Source organism: Bison bison, unplaced genomic scaffold (assembly GCF_000754665.1).
Source record: "Bison bison bison isolate TAMUID 2011002044 unplaced genomic scaffold, Bison_UMD1.0 scf7180017863937, whole genome shotgun sequence".
In the NCBI taxonomy this organism is placed as follows: Eukaryota; Metazoa; Chordata; class Mammalia; order Artiodactyla; family Bovidae; genus Bison; species Bison bison.
The window spans coordinates 43,292-61,708 of NW_011494509.1; the positions used below are offsets into that span (position 1 = coordinate 43,292).

General features: G+C 43.4%; 1 protein-coding gene across 1 annotated transcript in view; it reads right to left on the reverse strand.

The window, feature by feature from the left end:
- LOC104984187 (pecanex-like protein 2) overlaps positions 1–18,417 on the reverse strand; it is a gene marked incomplete at its 3' end in the record, with an annotated part of 136,663 nt that overhangs the window by 27,237 nt on the left and 91,009 nt on the right. Inside the window, exons 15-17 of the mRNA XM_010833832.1 lie at positions 15,008–15,179; positions 5,367–5,477; positions 3,651–3,742 (exon numbers count right to left, since the gene is read on the reverse strand). Of these exons, the coding sequence (XP_010832134.1) occupies positions 3,651–3,742; positions 5,367–5,477; positions 15,008–15,179 (375 nt within the window). The remainder of the gene's footprint in view (positions 1–3,650; positions 3,743–5,366; positions 5,478–15,007; positions 15,180–18,417) is intronic.

Consider the following 18,417-nt stretch of genomic DNA (forward strand, 5'->3'; position numbering starts at 1 on the left):
GACTCGATGGACGTGAGTCTGAGTGAACTCCGGGAGTTGGTGCTGGACAGGGAGGCCTGGTGTGCTGCGATTCATGGGGTCGCAAAGAGTTGGACACGACTGAGCGACTGATCTGATCTGATCTGATTCTTAATCACAGTCCATTCTTTCTTCTCTAGTACATCCATTACACATTAGTTATACCTCTTGTAGTTGTCCCAAAGCTCTTGGATATTCTGGGGTTTTTTCAGTCTTCTTTCTCTCTGCTTTTCCATTTTGAAAGTTTCTATTGACGTATCCTTAACTCAGAGATTCTTTCCAAGGTCATGTCCAATCTACTTATAAGCCCACCAAGGGCATTCTTCGTTTCTGTTAGAGTGCTTTTAATCACCAGCATTTCTTCTTGGTTCTTTCTTGGAATTTCCACCTCTCTGCTTACACTGTGTGTCTGTTCTTGCTTGCAGTCCACTTTATACATCGGCACCTTTAGCATGCTAATCATGCTGCTGCTGCTGCTGCTGCTGCTAAGTCACTTCAGTCGTGTCCAACTCTGTGCGACCCCATAGATGGCAGCCCAACAGGCTCCCCCTGTCCATGGGATTCTCCAGGCAAGAATACTGGAGTGGGTTGCCATTTCCTTCTCCAATGCATGAAAGTGAAAGTGAAGTCGCTCAGTCATGTCTGACTCTTAGCGACCCTCTGGACTGCAGCCTACCAGGCTCCTCCATCCATGGGATTTTCCAGGCAAGAGTATTGGAGTGGGGTGCCATTGCCTTCTCCAAGAATGCTAATCATAGTTGCTTTAAATTCCCTGTCTGATAATTCCAATATCCTTGTCATATCTAGGTCTGTTTCCAATGCTTGATATTTCTCTTCAAACTGTGTGTTTTGCTTTTCAGTATGCCTTGTAATTTTTTTTCTTGGTAGCCAAACATGTAAGACATAAAAGGAAGTATGGTAAACAGACTTTTAGTAATAGGTATTAATGTGTGAGGGTAGGGAAACTCTACAGTCCAGTGATTAGTTCCGTATTTTGGTGACCCTGCGCCTCTAGACAGTAAGCTTCACAAGTGCTTCTGAGTCCCATCCCCACCTTAGGTGAAATAGAATGGAAAGAATGGACTGGGCTGGAATTGGGTATTTCCCTTTCCCCACATGGAAGGCTGGAGCCAAACTGGAATTTGACATTGCCCTTCCTCCAGGTCCATTCAGCTCTGGAAAAATCCCAGTACTTTAGGCTACAGTAAAATCTTAAGGCAGGCTTGGTTAAGAAGAACAGAATACTCTGCTATATTTCAAAATTGTTACTCTTCCCCCTCCACCTACTGAAAGCAGGAGGATTCTTCTCCAATTATTCACTGTTGAGCTCAAGGGGGTGCAACTCACAAGAGTGTGGGGCTTTCTAACAACTGGATTCACTTGGGGTTATTAACTCTCAGACTTGTCTACACTGAGCCTTCAGCAATTTGTAAGCCACAGTTCAGGTTTTCCTCCTCTTGGTACTGGTTCTTACAGAGGTTTCTGTTCCTGGGCTCCTGCTGCAGTAAGTTTTGGTTCTCTGTATTTACCTGTCTATCTCTCCAATTTTGGAGGCAGGAATTGATCAAAACTTACATTTATCAAAACTTGTGCTCAGCTATGTCTAACTCTCTGTGACTCCATGAACTGTAGCCTGCCAAGCTCCTCCGTCCATGGAATTTTCCAGGCAAAAATACTGGAGCTGGATGCCATTTCCTTCTCCAGGGGATCTTCCAGATCCAGGGATCAAACCTGCCTCTCCTGAGTCTCCTGCATTGGCAGGCAGATTCTTTACCACTGTGCCACCTGGAAAACTCTTTATCAAAACTTACCAAATTATGTATATTAAAAATATGGGTTCTGCAGCATACAAATTATATCTCAATGAACCAGAATTTCAAAAAATTAATGAAAAATAAATGTATAAACAAACAAAGACTGGAACATAACAGAACAACCAAAAAGGGTCCTGCAGAGAAAAGCTTGTGATCCCCAAATTTTATAGGCAGTTATTTTACCAAAGAGCAGTAGAAAGAGGTTTTCAGAAAATACCTTAGTAATTTTGCTGAATGGAATACCTGGGTCCTATGATAGAATAAAGAAATGTAGGTTCTTTCAAAAGAAAGAACCCAGAAACACTGATTAATTATATAATTGTTGTTCTATGTGACAAATATATATGTGATGACAAACAGATCCACCAAAAATATAAAGGTGAAGGCAAACAGATCCACCAAAAGCTGTATGCTACCCTCATTGTATTGGGAAAAGGAGCCTTCTCCTCTTCCTTTTTTTAATGTAAAAGAAGATAATCATATGAAAAGGAAGGAAAGAGTGAAGGAGGGAATTATGCCATTGATTATCCCAGAGAAATTCAACTGTGATGCATTGGAAGATGACATTACTGAATTCCTCTCTTCCACAAAGAGGAATAAACAGTTATATTGCTGCCACTGATACTGATGAGTTTAATATGATTTTAAGTTAAAATTTTTTTCAAAAGTCAGTTAACAAATGCCATATACTATCTATTTAAAGCCCTTTGGAACATATATCATTTACTCTTTTGCATTTAATTTTTATTTTATCAAAGACGTACTTGTGGTGTAACACATTAAAGGCAGAGTGTCCATAAAGTCAAGAAATAAGTATACTATTAATCAATCTCTTTTTTACTGATTGAAGATGGCCCTGAACGTGTTATGTTTCAGACTTCACGGACCCTCTGCAGTTTTGCATGTAGCAGTGAGCAGCAGTGGTCCTCAGCCCACATCAGCCATCTCTTTGCTCTAATTCTTGCTGCCTGAAGGCAGTGACTTTCAGCTGTTTCTTCTTCACCTATTTGCCTCCGTATTTCCAAATAACATGCTTGTTTTGTTATTTCTTGACTTTTTTCAACTTCAGATATTATTTGCTGACTTTCTAACATGGAAGACAAGATTAAGACCTCTGCAAAGTCAAGTAGGCACACACACACACACACACACACACACACACTTCATCTCCCCCTATTCTGCTATTATATTTGCAACTGTTATTCAGACTGTCATAAATACAACATATTATTCACAGCTGAGCCATGCACTGACCATATATTTCTTTTCTGATACCACTTGTTCTTTTCCAAAAGTTACTATCTTGTTTTTTTTTTAATCATCCTAGGTTTCCCTTGCTGCCAGCCTGGGTTTTAACTTTCTCCATCTGAATAAATCTATGGTCCTTCTGTTTTCTGGATTCTAAAATTTTTTGCTATCATATCCATTCCTGTTCTCTGTCCATAAAGCTGTATGCAATTGTATCCTTTTACCGTCTTCTGAGTGGTATTTCAGACGGAAGCATCAGTAAGAAAGTGGGGGCCTGTCAACTGCCATGTTAAGCCAAAGCCCCTCCCAGTGTCAGTAACTGACTAGGCCAGGCAGACACCTGCAAGAGGGGGGGGGGGGGGGTTCAGACCAGGTGGGCTTTGTGGTCAGTAGCAAATCAGGTATCTTAATGCACCTTCTAGATCACTGAGGCCTCATCCTCCAGGCCTTGTTACTCCTCTCCTGATGTGCTCAGATCTCATTCCTCTGGTAACTGGAGGAGATGTTTGTTTACTTAAAATACAGTTAATTCAATGGATGTGAGAAGAAGGCCCGTGGCCTTGCACCTACCTTCACGGCACTGAAGCAGAACACGTGCAGCACGGCCGCGGCGGACGCACTCCGGGCCACACTGTAAACAGCTGACAGCAATCCCGAAACGGCTGGAACACAAACAACAAGAGTTCCCTGCTGGATGGCAGGTCTCACAGTCAATACATATGGTAGAAAAGTGAAGCTGGTAACGTTCAAATGCAAAATGCCTGCCCAAGGGGCAAAGAATCAATCCACAGGGCAGCCACAAAGCACTGGGTGACGCTTACCACAAGAAAGACACTGACCTTTAACTGAACACTCAGGAAGACCACAGTTAGAAAGAACTTTTGATGACTTTTAGAAGACTGTGAACCAGTCATTGTGGAGGTGGGGAGACCTTGTTGCTTACAGTTGGAAGCTCCTGGCCAAGGAAAGATCAGGGATGTGATTTCAGTAGAAGAAAGGAGAGAGAGAGACAGACAAATATGGAGATGGAAATTAGACACAGATAGGGATAGATAGATAGATAGATAGATGATGGATGAATAGATAGATGAGAGACAGATGAAAGACAGATGATAGATGGATGAATAAATAAACAGATGAATAGATGTATAGATAGATGGGTGGATGAATGGTAGCTAGGTAGATGAATAGACAGATACATAGATATTAATAGATGAATAGATGACAGATGGATAGATGAAAGATAGACAATAGATGGATACATACATAGATATATAGAGATGGATGAATAGATAGCTAGATAGTTTAATAGATAGATGGATAAATGAATGGATAGATAAACAGAACAAGCCAGCACTCCTGTGTATGTAAATGTGTGTATATGTGTGTGTGCATGTATACAAGGAGGAAGTAGCTGTAACAGATCACCCGCTACGCTCTAATGCTTTATGTACATGACTTCATGAAATCCTCACCGCAACCCCATGAGATCAGTGTGTTAGTTTCCATTCAGATAGGAGTAAGCTTTAAAGGTGAGAAATCTGGGTAATGTCTCCAAGTAAGCATTGGATGAAGCTTTACCCACCTTGATCAGAAAGTAAGGAACATATCAAATGAAAGGGCATAGGTCACCTGTCTGTACAGGCCTGCACACGACACACACTCACAGTGTCACACCCACATGCTCCCAGACTAACTCATTCAGGCACGTGCTCAAATGCATGTGCTCACATGCTAACCTCCACTCACTCACATTTACACACATTAACACATACAGCTTTTCCAACGAAGAATTAGAGGGTCCCTAAACCAAGCCCAAGCTTCCCTGGTGGCTCAGATGGTAAAGAATCTGCCTGTGATGCAGAAGACCTGGGTTTAATCCCTGGGTCTGGAAGATCCCCCGGAGAAGGAAATGGTAACCCACTCCAATATTCTTGCCTGGAGAACCCCATGGACAGAGGAGCCTACTTAGCCATATTCCATGGGATTGCAAGGAATTGGACACGATGGAGCAACTCACAGTTTCAGTTTTAAACCAAATCCAAAGCTCATAGAATTCTACGTGTCCCCATTTTCTGCTTGTGTCAAGCCAGGTGGGCCACTTTCAGTCTGGCCAGATGAATCTAGAAGGACCCACAATCCATCTAACCAACCCAAGCTGAAGTCCTTTAAGGGTGAAGACAAAGGAAACCTAACTGTCCAGGTTTCATTCCATGCCTGAGGCTATTTAGCCCTTATCTGAACTTGAGACTTTTTTACAGAAAGAACAGATTGTAAAAGACTTACCAGAACCTCCAAAAAACAGCATGTCAATTTGCTCCAAAAGATAAATGCAGAAAGTGTTGATCTGCGGGAAGAGTCCAAGGAGGGAGATTGCAGGGAAGCAATAGAGAAATACTGAAAGCGAACAGACAAAATTGACAGTGAGCATGCAGGAACAAGGGCCCAGGTTCCACCACAATCCCACCTCCCTCCCACCTTTCAGCCCAATCCACCCCACGCAGGTCCTGGAGACACTATGGCCTCTTCTCCCCCAGCCACTGACGGAGGCTGAGGCCGAACCAAACACAGGCCTTGGAAGTAACAGGAGGGGCTGCTGAAGGACAGGCCAGCAGGCTGGCCCAGGACTGAGCGGACACCTGGGGATGGTAGGTAGAGAGCAGACTGGCCTTTAGTTTGCAAGGACAGACCTGAACTTGGGGGAGATGAGGCAGGAGAAAGAGGACCAGGAAAACGACAGGAACGTGCAAAACCCAAGGCCAGTCAGTAGGGGATCCCTTCCTGCAAGACTACTGGCTTTGTCCTTCAAGGGCTTGAGCTGTTGTGTCTTCTCTGTTCTCACTGCAAACTCAGAGCTCAGTCAGAACCCACAGAGGAGCAAGGGAAGGTAAGGTGGCAGTTAACCAAGAAACGCCATCACCATGATGCTACGACACTGAAGGACCTGCTTCTCAGGTGCAGCAGGTCACCGGGAGGTGAAGGGGGCCCTGCGTGAGAAGAGGAAGACTGCTGGCTCCCAAACCGTCACAGCGCAACTGGATGAAACATACACGTTACGGGCTTCCCTGGGGGCTCAGATGGTACAGAATCTGCCCGCAGCGTGGGAGACCTGGGTTCCATCCCTGGATCAGGAAGACTCCCTGGAGAAGGGAATGGTAACACACTCCAGTATTCTTGCCTGGAGAATCCCATGGACAGAGGAGCCTAGTGGGCTACAGTTCACGGGGTTGCAAAGAGTCAGAAACGACTGAGCGACTAACTCCTTCTACACATTATAATTCAAAATCTCACAGAGATCATTAGTTCGGGGAAACAACATATAGTCAAGCTGCATTTTATAGCAACTTAGCCCTCATTCTCTCTTTCTCAACTCTATTTTTTCAGTTAGGTTTCATAGAAACACAGAAACTCCCATTAGTGCTGGTACAATACATCTACCTTTCTGTCTCAGTTTATTGGGTGGAAAGTCAATGAAGTTTAATACTGGTAAACTTTGGTAAAACTAGGGAAATTTGATTTGAAATCTAAGACGCCTAAACATGGAACTATGTCCAAACCCCATACATAAACCACAGTGAACAGTGCACGCAGGAAGGATGGGGACCGTGTTTCAGCTATTTCTGAAGAACCAGAAATGCAAAACTTTCCACAGTGAAATCGTAGGGATGAGAGTATTTGTGTGTCCCATTATGTGGAAAATAGTGGGTTAACCCCACTATAATAATATGGGATAAACCCCACTACAACAATACCAAAAAAACTGTTCTAACATTGTGTGGAGGTAAAATTTTACGCAACAAATATGGCTATGACAAACAAGCCTTTGCTTGGGATTGGAGCCATATTTTGACATACATGGTGATTTTGTTGTAATGTTTTCTGTCACAAGATTTTAACTATATTGTGAAAATCTAGAGATCTGTGAGTAACATGCTTCTCAATCAAAGTTGGCAATAACAAAGGGTAGTGGTAGGGATGGATTTGGAGTTTGGGGTTAGCAGATGCAAACTATTATATATAGGATGGATAATGGCCAACAAAGGTTCATATGGTTAAAGCTCTGGGTTTTCCAGTAGTCATACACAGATGTGAGCTGTGTGTGACTTACCATAAAGAAAGCTGAGTGCCAAAGAATTGATGCTTTTGAATTGTAGTGATGGAAAAGACTCTTGAGAATCCCCTGGACAACAAGGAGAAACCAGTCAATCCTAAAGAAAATCAACCCTGAATATTCATTGGAAGGACTGATGCTGAAGCTGAAGCTCCAATACTCTGACCACCTTAAGTGAAGAGCCGACTCACTGGGAAAGACTCTGGTACTGGGAAAGAAGACTGAGGGCAGAAGGAGAAGGGGACAACAGAGGATGAGATGTTTGGATGGCATCACTGACACAATGGATATGAGTCTGAGAAAACTCCGGGAGATGGTGAAGGACAGGAAGCGTGGACTGCTACAGTCCATGGGGTCACAAAGAGTAAGACACAACTTAGTGACTAAACAACAACAACCAAACAACCAGGCCCTACTGTATAGCACAAGGAACTATATTCAATATTCTGTGATAATAGATATCCACTAGTATGGATGTGAGAGTTGGACTATGAAGAAAGCTGAGTGCTGAAGAATTGATGCTTTTGAACTGTGGTGTTGGAGAAGACTCTTGAGAGTCCCTTGGACTGCAAGGAGATCCAACCAGTCCATTCTGAAAGAGATCAGCCCTGGGATTTCTTTGGAAGGAATGATGCTAAAGCTGAAACTCCAGTACTTTGGCCACCTCATGCAAAGAGTTGACTCATTGGAAAAGACTCTGATGCTGGGAGGGATTGGGGGCAGGAGGAGAAAGGGGATGACAGAAGATGAGATGGCTGGATGGCATCACTGACTTGATGGACGTGAGTCTGAGTGAACTCCGGGAGTTGGTGATGGACAGGGAGGCCTGGCGTGCTGCAAATCATGGGGTCGCAAAGAGTCGGACACGACTGAGCGACTGAACTGAACTGAACTGAGTCATAACCACATACAACAATTTGTTTTCTCAGTTTTTATATGAAAGGAAAGATAGAAGAAATAAAGAGAAAGTTAATGGTAGGACATACAGTTTTGAGCATCAAAATGTTAACTTATCTAATTTCAAGAAAACCGACTAGTTTTTCTTAACTTCAGGATTCAAAACCCAGCAGTGAAGATTAGATAGTTCGTTGCATTCTTCATGACCAGGATAGGCGCAGAGAAAGGGCACAATGAGATTTCATTACTTCAAAAACCATACCAAGAATGAAGAACTACAGGGAAAAAATTTTTGGCTGTGAAATAATACAATAATGGCAGCCAAATACTGGAAACGCGGGTAGACAAGTATTTTCTACGAGAATACATTAGGCTGGGACCCTCTGGTGGTGCAGTGGCTGAGACTCCACGTTCCCAACGCAGGGGGCTGGGGTTCCATCTCTGGTCAAGGAACTTGATCTCACAGGCTGCAAGCAAGAATTTGCTTGCCACAACTAAGACCCAGCATAGCCAAATAAATACATAATAAATAGAATAAATATTAACAAAAGAAATACATTAGGCAATAACACCCAAACTAATAAAGTGGAAAGAAGTGGAACACGATGAAGGATGGCAGGAGGAAAATAAAATGATACAAGACACCAGAAGTTCTAACCGACGATGCTCTGGCCACACCTGCGGAGTAGGAGCAGAAGGACACAGCAGAGGAAGGAGAGCAGACGACGGGGAGCCCAGGATTTAGGTCATCCCCAGGCGGAAGTAGAGAAGGAAGTGTCTCGTCTTTAAAGTCAGAGTGGAAGAGGTGAATGAAAACGCCGCCCAAACCTCGTGGCATTAGTAGGACGATTGGAAAATTCCACCTGAAGTTGCTGAAATGAATCTGTCTTTTTTCCCAGAAGTGAAAAATAAACAAATTCCTGTGTTTGTTGGCAATTTCCCCTGTGAACAAGGATTTTTTTCTTAGTGTACTGCTGGGAGGGTGTGTAATTTTCTCTCATATCCTGCCTACTCCTCATGTTCCCTAATAATTACCATAAATGCAGAAACTTCTGGTACAGTGCCATTTCTTTTCAAGCACAGGGTATAAATAAAAATATTGGAACTTTCTCCTTTCTTATGTTGAATGTGAAGAATAATATTCATTACTATATTTGCAGGTTGGGGTGGGGGGAGGTGGGCAGAATTAAAATAACATGGAAATAAAACCAAGGAAAAGACCCTGATGCTGGGAAAGATTGAGGGCAAGAGGAGAAGCAGGTGACAGAGGCTGAGATGGCTGGATGGCATCACCCACTCAGTGGACCTGAGTTTGAACAAACTCTGGGAGATAGTGAAGGACAGGAAAGCCTGGCGTGCTGCAGTCCATGGGGTCGCAGAGTTGGACACGACTGAGCGACTGAACAGCAACAACATGACTGCAAACGCTGTGTGTCTCCTACATGTCACATCTGTGTTTTAGCAAATGGTCCTGACATGGATTACTGGGGCCAAGAGACAAGTCTTTACACAAGACATGAAAATGTGCATCTCAGTGCGCAAGTGAGAGTGGATCCCTCTCAGTCACTGGTTACAAAACCTCCATTATCTCCAAGGGTTACATCACTGAAGCTGCGTTAGTGTAGGTAGCAGGTGATGGTCCTAAAGACTAAAATAAAATGTCAAACTCTCAAGTCTGAAAAGGACCCATTCAGTACGTGGAACCCTTCTGTAAGTGATGCTGTCTCATCTTGCCCGAGTTCTTCTAGTTACTACTTCCAGAACTAATTATCACAGCTCCTCCAACAGAACATAAAACCTCTCCTGTTCCAATCTGGCAGCCTTTTAACCACCTGCAGCCACCGTGTGTGCCCCCAGGACCCAAGCATTTTCTCTCTTGGCTGGACAGCCCTATTCCCTTGCCCCATGTGAAGACCCCGTGAAGCCCATGTGGCCACACTTCTTAGAGCACACTCTGGCATTGCTCCTGCTCTTCTTGAAATACAGTACTAGAGACTGCAGACCTCTTGGCGTTCTCATCCAAAGGATGATTACAAAGCCAGTCACACTCATAGGCTTTTGTTGAAGTTACCCAAACGCAAAGTAATAAAAATTTCAGCCCAGAGGTCAGCAAAGGAAATGAGCACTAGAAAGGTCTTTCACCTTACTCATGGAGGAAAAAAGAAAGACTTTCTCCTTATAATGAAAGAGAAGTGATATTCTGAACATGAAAAGATCATAAAAGAGAAATACATTATGTAAGAGTATCACTCTGAAGGTTTCTATTTCCTGAATTCACCCCTCAGCCTACAAAACCAACTAGTCCCACCACTGACTTTGTCTTTCTTCTTGTGTCAGTTTCATTCTCCAGGTTCCTTATCTCTTGGAAGGTTCCTTATCTCTCCACTGTCTGGTAGGTGGATCACAGCTCACTGCAAGACTGGTGAAGTGGTTTGGTGTAGAGCTGTTCCTTATCACTGCACTTTCTCCTCCTCCTATTGTTCTGATGTTCTCTTCTCACGTCCCCTGTGGCAGAGCTTCTCCAACCTGCCTGATGGCCACTAAACTCACCTCCTACCCCTGGCTCACTTTCAACCCCCTCTGCCCTGGGAGGCAGAATAAGGCAGCAGACATTACATCTTCTTCTCTTCCTGCTCCTCTTCCTCTGCCGCCTCTCTATGCTCTGGTAGGTTGGTGGTCTGAGCAGAAACCAAGAGCGGCAATGGGGAACAGAGATATTACCCAGAAAGCACAACTCCAGGCACTATTTCACACACTCCAGCCTCAGTTAGAAGAGGACCTCTTTCTCAGCATGAAGAGCACACGAGCATCTTCGGGCCCACACTCAGTTTCTATTTTTCTCCTGTCCTTTCTCTTAGATGCTCCTTGTTGAATGGGTTAAATTGCGCCCTTCCAAAAGATGTCAGAGTCCTAACCCCAAGGACCTGTGAACGGGACTTTATGTGGAGATGAGGGTCTTTGCAGATTACCATTACGATGAGATCATTAGAATGGGCTTTAATCTAATATGACTGAAATCCTTATAAACGGGAAATTCGGATACAAAGACAGATACACACAAAAAGGGACGATGAATAATGTGAAGAGATACAAGGACAAGAGGGCCACTGACAGGCCGAGGAGAGAGCCTGGAGAATATCTTCCCCTTGTGCTCTCAGAGATGTTAGACCTCTGGCCTCCAGAACGAGTAGACACACACTTCTGTTGTTCCGAGCCACCCATCTGTGGTACTTTGTCAGGACATTAAAACTCTCCCTTTTCTTCCTAATAACCTTTTGTTTTCCCTGAAGCTTTTTCTTTCTCTTCTTGCTAACTCTGAACCTAACAATGTCAGCGGCTATAAACTACTCAGATCCCTTGGTAGCTGAGGGACAGAAGGTGACAGGGTGACAAAGAAGAATAAATGACTCTGAACTTCTTTTCCCTCATAAAGTCAGAAACTTTGTACAAACCTCTCTTTCTGTCTAAATGTGTCCCATAATCTATTCCTGTTTGGTACAAACTAGTAACATCTACCACCTTCATTCGATAGGTGTTGCCCCTGTTCTATGTCTCCACTTTTCTTGACCCTGGAACTCATTAAGTCGACATGCTGGATTATTTACCACTATTCTCCTCTCCTGTTGACAAGCAGACAAAATATGTATTAATGGGGAGTTTTAATGAGAAAAAAAGGGAATTCCAGTGAAAAAGATAAGAAAAAATGCCATGTTCCCTGCCCCATCTCCACTCCCTAATGACACTGATTTGAAGATAAATAAAATCTGAATGTACATAGCTAATAGTCAATTCTAGAACCAGGGTTACTGCTAAAAGTAAAATCTTAGACTTTGACCAATTACATTAAGGTCTTACTTTCTGAGCTTTAATAACATTCAATTTCACTTCCTGATGGTATGGTAAGTCCACTATGCCAAGACAACTGCATTTATTCAATAGCATTGGCTTTTTCATAGTAGCAAATTAAAGAAAAATAGGAATAGGGCAGATCTATTCAGAAAAAATGATTTCTAAATGGAATATATGTCATGTTTTTCTTCTTCTAAATCTCTTTATACAAACCATCTGCAAAAGGTACCTACAAAATTCCTACTTATTCTAAGGGCTGAGTTGAACAGTCCCAAAACGACTATAAGCTTTTCCTGATTTATGAACGGGAAGTGTTCCAAAGTCCATCTGTACAGTAATTCCTTTGGTATTTAAAGCATACTCCACGCTCATCCCTCCACAAAGTGTCTCCTTAGCACCTGTATGCACTGGACGCCATGCTCGGTGCTGGGGGTTCCCTGGGGGATGTACAAGCTAGTGACAGAGCGGGGCGTGGTCAAATATCACAAATGAAGCAGAAGACTACAGAATGAGCTTGATATTATGAAAAGCAGGGGTTGTGAAAGGATAGAAGATGGGACCCAACTCAGGGAAATGAGTCATCGTTGCCTAGCATAGCGTGTATTGCTATGTTGGGGCTGGGAGTGCAGCAGAGAAGGAACACAAAGATGAGGTGAGAAGACATGGGAACTGGGGCTCCAGGCCAGGCTGCAAACCCTCATGACCTCTAAGACACGGAAGTCTGCGGACACTCACCCTCACTGAGAGTCTCAGGCAAGATGGCCACAAGGTACACAAGACGGAGTGTGGGGCACAGACAAGAAAAGGCAACGTTATGCACAGACGGGTGTGTTTTGGACACCTTCCAAAATCCTTGTATGCCCTCTTCATCTCTAAACCGCAAGTCCTCCCATGCCCTTGACTGAAGACTCCAGAGTCCAGCACTGCTGTTTATAAAAAGGAGAAGACAGGAAAGGACAGTCCCCCCACGTGTGTGCAGCGGTGATGGGGCATCTCAGCCTACCCAGGCTCTGACCTTCACTGCAGCTGATCTCAGAAGGAAGAGGAGTGAGCTAATTTATGGGAAGGTAGAAGGGACTTAAAGTCCTTCTTATTGTATGTGTGTGTGTGTGTTGTGATGGAATTTCAAATAATATAAAAAAGTCAAGTGAAAAACACCAGAGTAGAAAAAAAAGCAGAGTAGAAGTAAAGATTCTCGGGCAAAAGGACACTGTGTGTGTATACGCTGAGTTGCTCAGTCGTGTCCGACTCTTTGGCACCCGATAGACTGTAGCCTGCCAGACTCCTCTGTTCATGGAATTTCCCAGGCAAGAATTTTGGAGTGGGTTGCCATCTTCTCCTTCAAGGGAGCTTCCCGACCCAAGTATGGAATCTGAGTCTTCTGAATCGTGGGCAGGTTCTTCACCACCGAACTATCTGGGAAGTGACCAAGAGGGCACTGACTAGGACTTTAATCATGGGATCAGCGCCTATGTTTCTCCCAACTTGTTTCTGTTTCCTGTTAGAACGCAGAGAGTCTCTGAAACATGGTCCCAACACTCAGCTCCTCACACGACATAGCAGGAATCGAGGTGCTGAAGATGCAGACAAAGGTGGGTTCGTGCAGTGGGCCCAGTGGAGGGGAGTGAACAGTCTGCTACCAAAACAGTAGGAAGAGGGATGCGAGATGGCAGCTGGGAAAGTGAGCCAGAGGGTGGAATGTCTACTGCGGTTTTCACCTATAAGAAGCACAAAGAGACGTCATATCTGGGGGTCCTCCTGAGTCCCACTGGAGAGACTCCGAGAGTTGTCATAGGATCAAAGAATGATGATGTAGGACCTATGGCTTTGACAATCTCCTTGAGTAAAGCTTCCAGCTGGTAAGTAACAGATTCAGGAAGCGGAGCCTCTGGTAGCTGCCCTTTATCAACTCATCTGGTCAATGTGATCAGATAATCACAAATGAGCACATGTGTGATCCTCTAGGCGATTCTCAGAGCATTGGCAGTCAAGTCTGCAGGTCCACAATGGGGAAGCCTCTTTGCATAATAAAGATAATAATAGCTAATACCTGGTCCCAGACATTCTTCTATATGTTGAAACATACTAACACATCTAAAGCTTGCAACAACCTCTGAGGTGTGTACTATTTTTATCCTCAAACTACAGTTGAACTTTGCTCAAGGTCACACAAGTAAGAAAGAAGCAGAGCTGGAATTCAAATAGCCAGCCATCTGGCTCCAGAGCTGGGGCCCTACACCATTATCACATGAAGGTCACCTGTGTAAGTGGAGCATTTTCCATCAAACACTGCCTGGACCTTCAGGCAAGTGAAGCGCACCAGTGAAAAGCTAGGTGACTAGCACATCCAGGACTCCATGCGGACTGAGAACCATGTCCACTCACGCATTTCCAGAGCATCTGTGCCATGTGGAGGAGTCTGTGACCACCATCTTGAGGGCAAAAATCACCCCCATCCCGGAGCCCCACTGATGCCCCACACCAGGCACCTAGCCACCTGTCTTCAGATATTAAGTGCTGCAGCTCCCTAGTCATGAGTGTCAACATCCTCTAGAACAAAGTCTCCAACCCCCAGGTCATGGACTGATGCTGATTAGGAACCGGACCACACAGCAGGAGGTGAGTGGCGCCTGAGAAACCAAAGCTTCATCTGCGTTTACAGCCACTCCCCATCACTCACATTACTGTCTGACCTCCGCCTCCTGTCAGATCAGTGGCCACATTAGATAGTCATAGGAGCACAAACCCTACTGCGCTTGAATCATCACCAAACCACCCCCACCCCCGGCCCTCGCAACCCCTGGTCGGTGGAAAAATTGTCTTCCATAAAATGAGGCCCTGGTTTCAAAAAGGTTGGGGACCTCTGCTTTAGAATAAGTCCATTGTTGGAGGCTTTGGGCTCTGGCTCCCAGAGAGTCTACTGAAAGCATGCAAACCAAAAGGAACATGCACATCTCTTGATTCAATAAGCAAGTAAGAAAGTTTCTCCAATGAGGGATTCAGAAAATCAAGGGGAGAAGTTCCCTCCCGTCTCTGTGACCTTTCCCACAATCCGCCCAAATGAACTCACCTATTAAGAGGTCCCTAGCCCATTGGAGGGACTCTGGAGAGAAGAGCTTCAGACCATACACAATGTAAGTGGGAGGGTGCCTGGCTTTGGCCCCTGTATCAAGAAGCAAAATAAGGCCACACAGCACACAAAAATAGATTGGTCTGCTGTATGTTATGATTTGGTTGTGTCCCTAGAAAACAAACATAATTTCTGAATGGCACCTTTAATTTTGATTCAGTGACAGAAAGCTCATATTCAGTCATTTATACCGTATTATACAAGTTGCACCATATAACACATTCTCCCCCTCCCCCACTATAATTCAGACACACAAAACACCAAGGAAAAAAGAAAACCCCGATGCTTACTCTGTTTAAGACTGAGAATATCAAAATGAATGTTATCCTTCTCAGACTCAACAAGATTTACCTGAAAATTTAATTACCAGCCTTGGATGAAACTGAGATCTAATTCAATGCTTCCCCCACAGCAAAACTTCTATTTGTGTTGTTCATCTCAAGTGCAAAACTAATTTAAACCACTGTTTGCTCTACATGGTCTAATTTGAGCTCCATTATTAACAAGAAATAGAATTATAACTTGGCTTCAATTTCCTTATGTCTTAGAAAGCAAGACAATTCAGGTGCAAAGTTTATATCTGCAGAGTCTGCATAAAATGCCTTAGTACCGAACAGTGGAATAATCCAATTTTTAAACATTTGCTACCTATATGCATTTTCCTCTGAGGAGGACCGAAAACGTAACAGATTTCATCTGAGGCCTCAAAATATTGTTACGAAGAGAGTAGACACATTTTTATTCTTCTCTTGGAATGGACAGAAAAATTAGGGAAAAGGTATAACATCAACTTTCCAGGGCAAAAGCCGATGAAGAATCTACATCTCACAAATCAACACACAATTTGTAAAGCAACTTTCCAGGGCAAAAGCCAATGAAGAATTTACATCTCACAAATTAATGCACAATTCCTAAGGTTCAAAAAACCAACAAAAATGAATTACGGAGAGAATATTCTTTGCAATTCATGAACTACTTTGAGTATAAAAAGTCAAGATGAAAGTGATATGAGTTCAGATATGAATTTTTAAAGTCACTGCCTTGAACATATTATATTTAGAAATGCAATTTAAATTGCTCTGCTTCTATAATAGAAATAGTCCTATTCTGAGGCCATCATTTAATGGGAAAGAAAACACAGCCTGTCCATGGGGGCTGGCTATGTTTGGCCCTGAGTCTGGGCTTAGTCTTAAAGGAATATTTGCACTCTTATGAAATTTCCTTTTAAATCCAACTAGGTCATAGATTAATGGGAAAGGGAAATACTTCTGCATTTGAAAAAAAAAAAATTGAAACTAAAGCCTAGGTGAAATCTTAATGCATTTCTTATCAAGTTAATATCAAAATAAATTGCTTGGTATAGACAGCCACTTAGTATACAAATACACAAGCATATAGATAGATATATAGATAGATAGATAAGTAGATCTTTCCTCAAACTGATATCATTTTAGAAATATAATTAAATACCTACTTCCCACTTGCCCTGATTCTTTTACTAAAAGGTTAAAACTTCTTCTGCCAGGAATTGAAAGTCTTTGGTTTCAAACAAATTTAAGATATCATCTTGGATCTGCCACATCAAGCTTTATTTATTGGGTCTGGGAGTGCTTTCTTTGTGCCCATAATTTAAGACTCAAACTTTAAGCCTCCCTTTGTTTTTGTTTTTTTTAATTTTATTTTTTAACTTTATAATATAGTATCGGTTTTGCCATATATCAAAATGAATCCACCACAGGTATACATGTATTCCCCATCCTGAACCCTCCTCCCTCCTCCCTCCGCATACCATCCCTCTGGGTCGTCCCATTGCACCAGCCCCAAGCATCCAGTATCGTGCATCAAACCTGGACTGGAGACTCATTTCATATATGATATTATACATATTTCAATGCCATTCTCCCAAATCATCCCACCCTCTCCCTCTCCCACAGAGTCCAAAAGACTGTTCTATACATCGGTGTCTCTTTTGCTGTCTCGTATACAGGGTTATTGTTACCCTTCCCTGATCGTCATGCTACCTTTTGGGTCCCCGAACAATTGTAAGCGAATCACTAATACATGGCATGTAAGTCACTTTTATTTGTCTTGATTCCTAAGAACACCCGTTAATAAAATTTCTCTGCTCCAGTTACTTCTTTCATATAGGATTCAATCAGAAAAACCTCCAAGGATTTTTTTTTTTTTCAATATAAAAATTTCATTTGCTCCTCCAGGTGAAGTCTGAACAGTCTTTTAAAACTTATCCAAGTGTTTCCCATTCAAGTGTTTTTAACCTTAAAATACCCTAGGGGGCACTGCTGATTTCTGCTGGGGGGCATCTTGGAGGCTGCTTCACAAAACCTGCTCTGTACATGCATTTAGCTCTCCCAGGAGCCCCACCTACTCATACAATTTCTCAGCCTTTGCTCTGGTTGCAGGGCAAGTAAAGGATAAAGTGAGAGAATCTATTCAAACCTGGAGGTCCCCATCTGGAGAGCAGTGGTGCTTGTGACTAACAGACCAGATTATTCTAATCTTACCTCTTACCAAGAGGGTGGGCTGTGACTAACAGACCAGATTATTCTAATCTTACCTCTTACCAAGAGGGTGGGCTGCTCAAATGCTTCACACTTGCTATTGATAGATAGGTAGATAATAGGAAGGTAAGTAGATAGATACATGGATGAATGGATAAATAGATAAGTGGATTAAATAGACAGATACATAGATATGGATAGATAGACAGACATAGAAAGATAGACGGTTCAGTTCAGTTCAGTCACTCAGTGGTGTCTCTTTGCAATCCCATGGATTGCAGCATGCCTGGTTTGCCTGTCCATCACCAACCCCCAGAGTTTACTCAAACTCATGTCCATTGAGTCGGTGATGTCATCCAACCATCTCATCCTCTGTCATCCCCTTCTCCTCCCACCTTCAATCTTTTCCAGCATCAGGGTCTTTTCAAATGAGCCAATTCTTTGCATCAGCTAGCCAAAGTATTGGTGGCTCAGAGGTTAAAGCGTCTGCCTGCAAGGCGGGAGACCTGGGTTCGATCCGTGGGTTGGGAAGATCCCTTGGAGAAGGAAATGGCAACCCACTCCAGTATTCTTGCCTGGAGAATCCCATGGACCGAGGAGCCTGGTGGGCTACAGTCCACGGGGTTGCAAAGAGTCGGACACGACTGAGCGACTTCACTGATTCACTCAGCCAAAGTACTGGAGCTTCAGCTTCAACATCAGTCCTTCCAATGAATATTCAGGACTGATTTCCTTTAGGATGGACTGGTTGGATCTCCCTGCAGTCCAAGGAACTCTCAAGAGTCTTCTCCAACACCACAGTTCAAAAGCATCAATTCTTCGGCGCTCAGC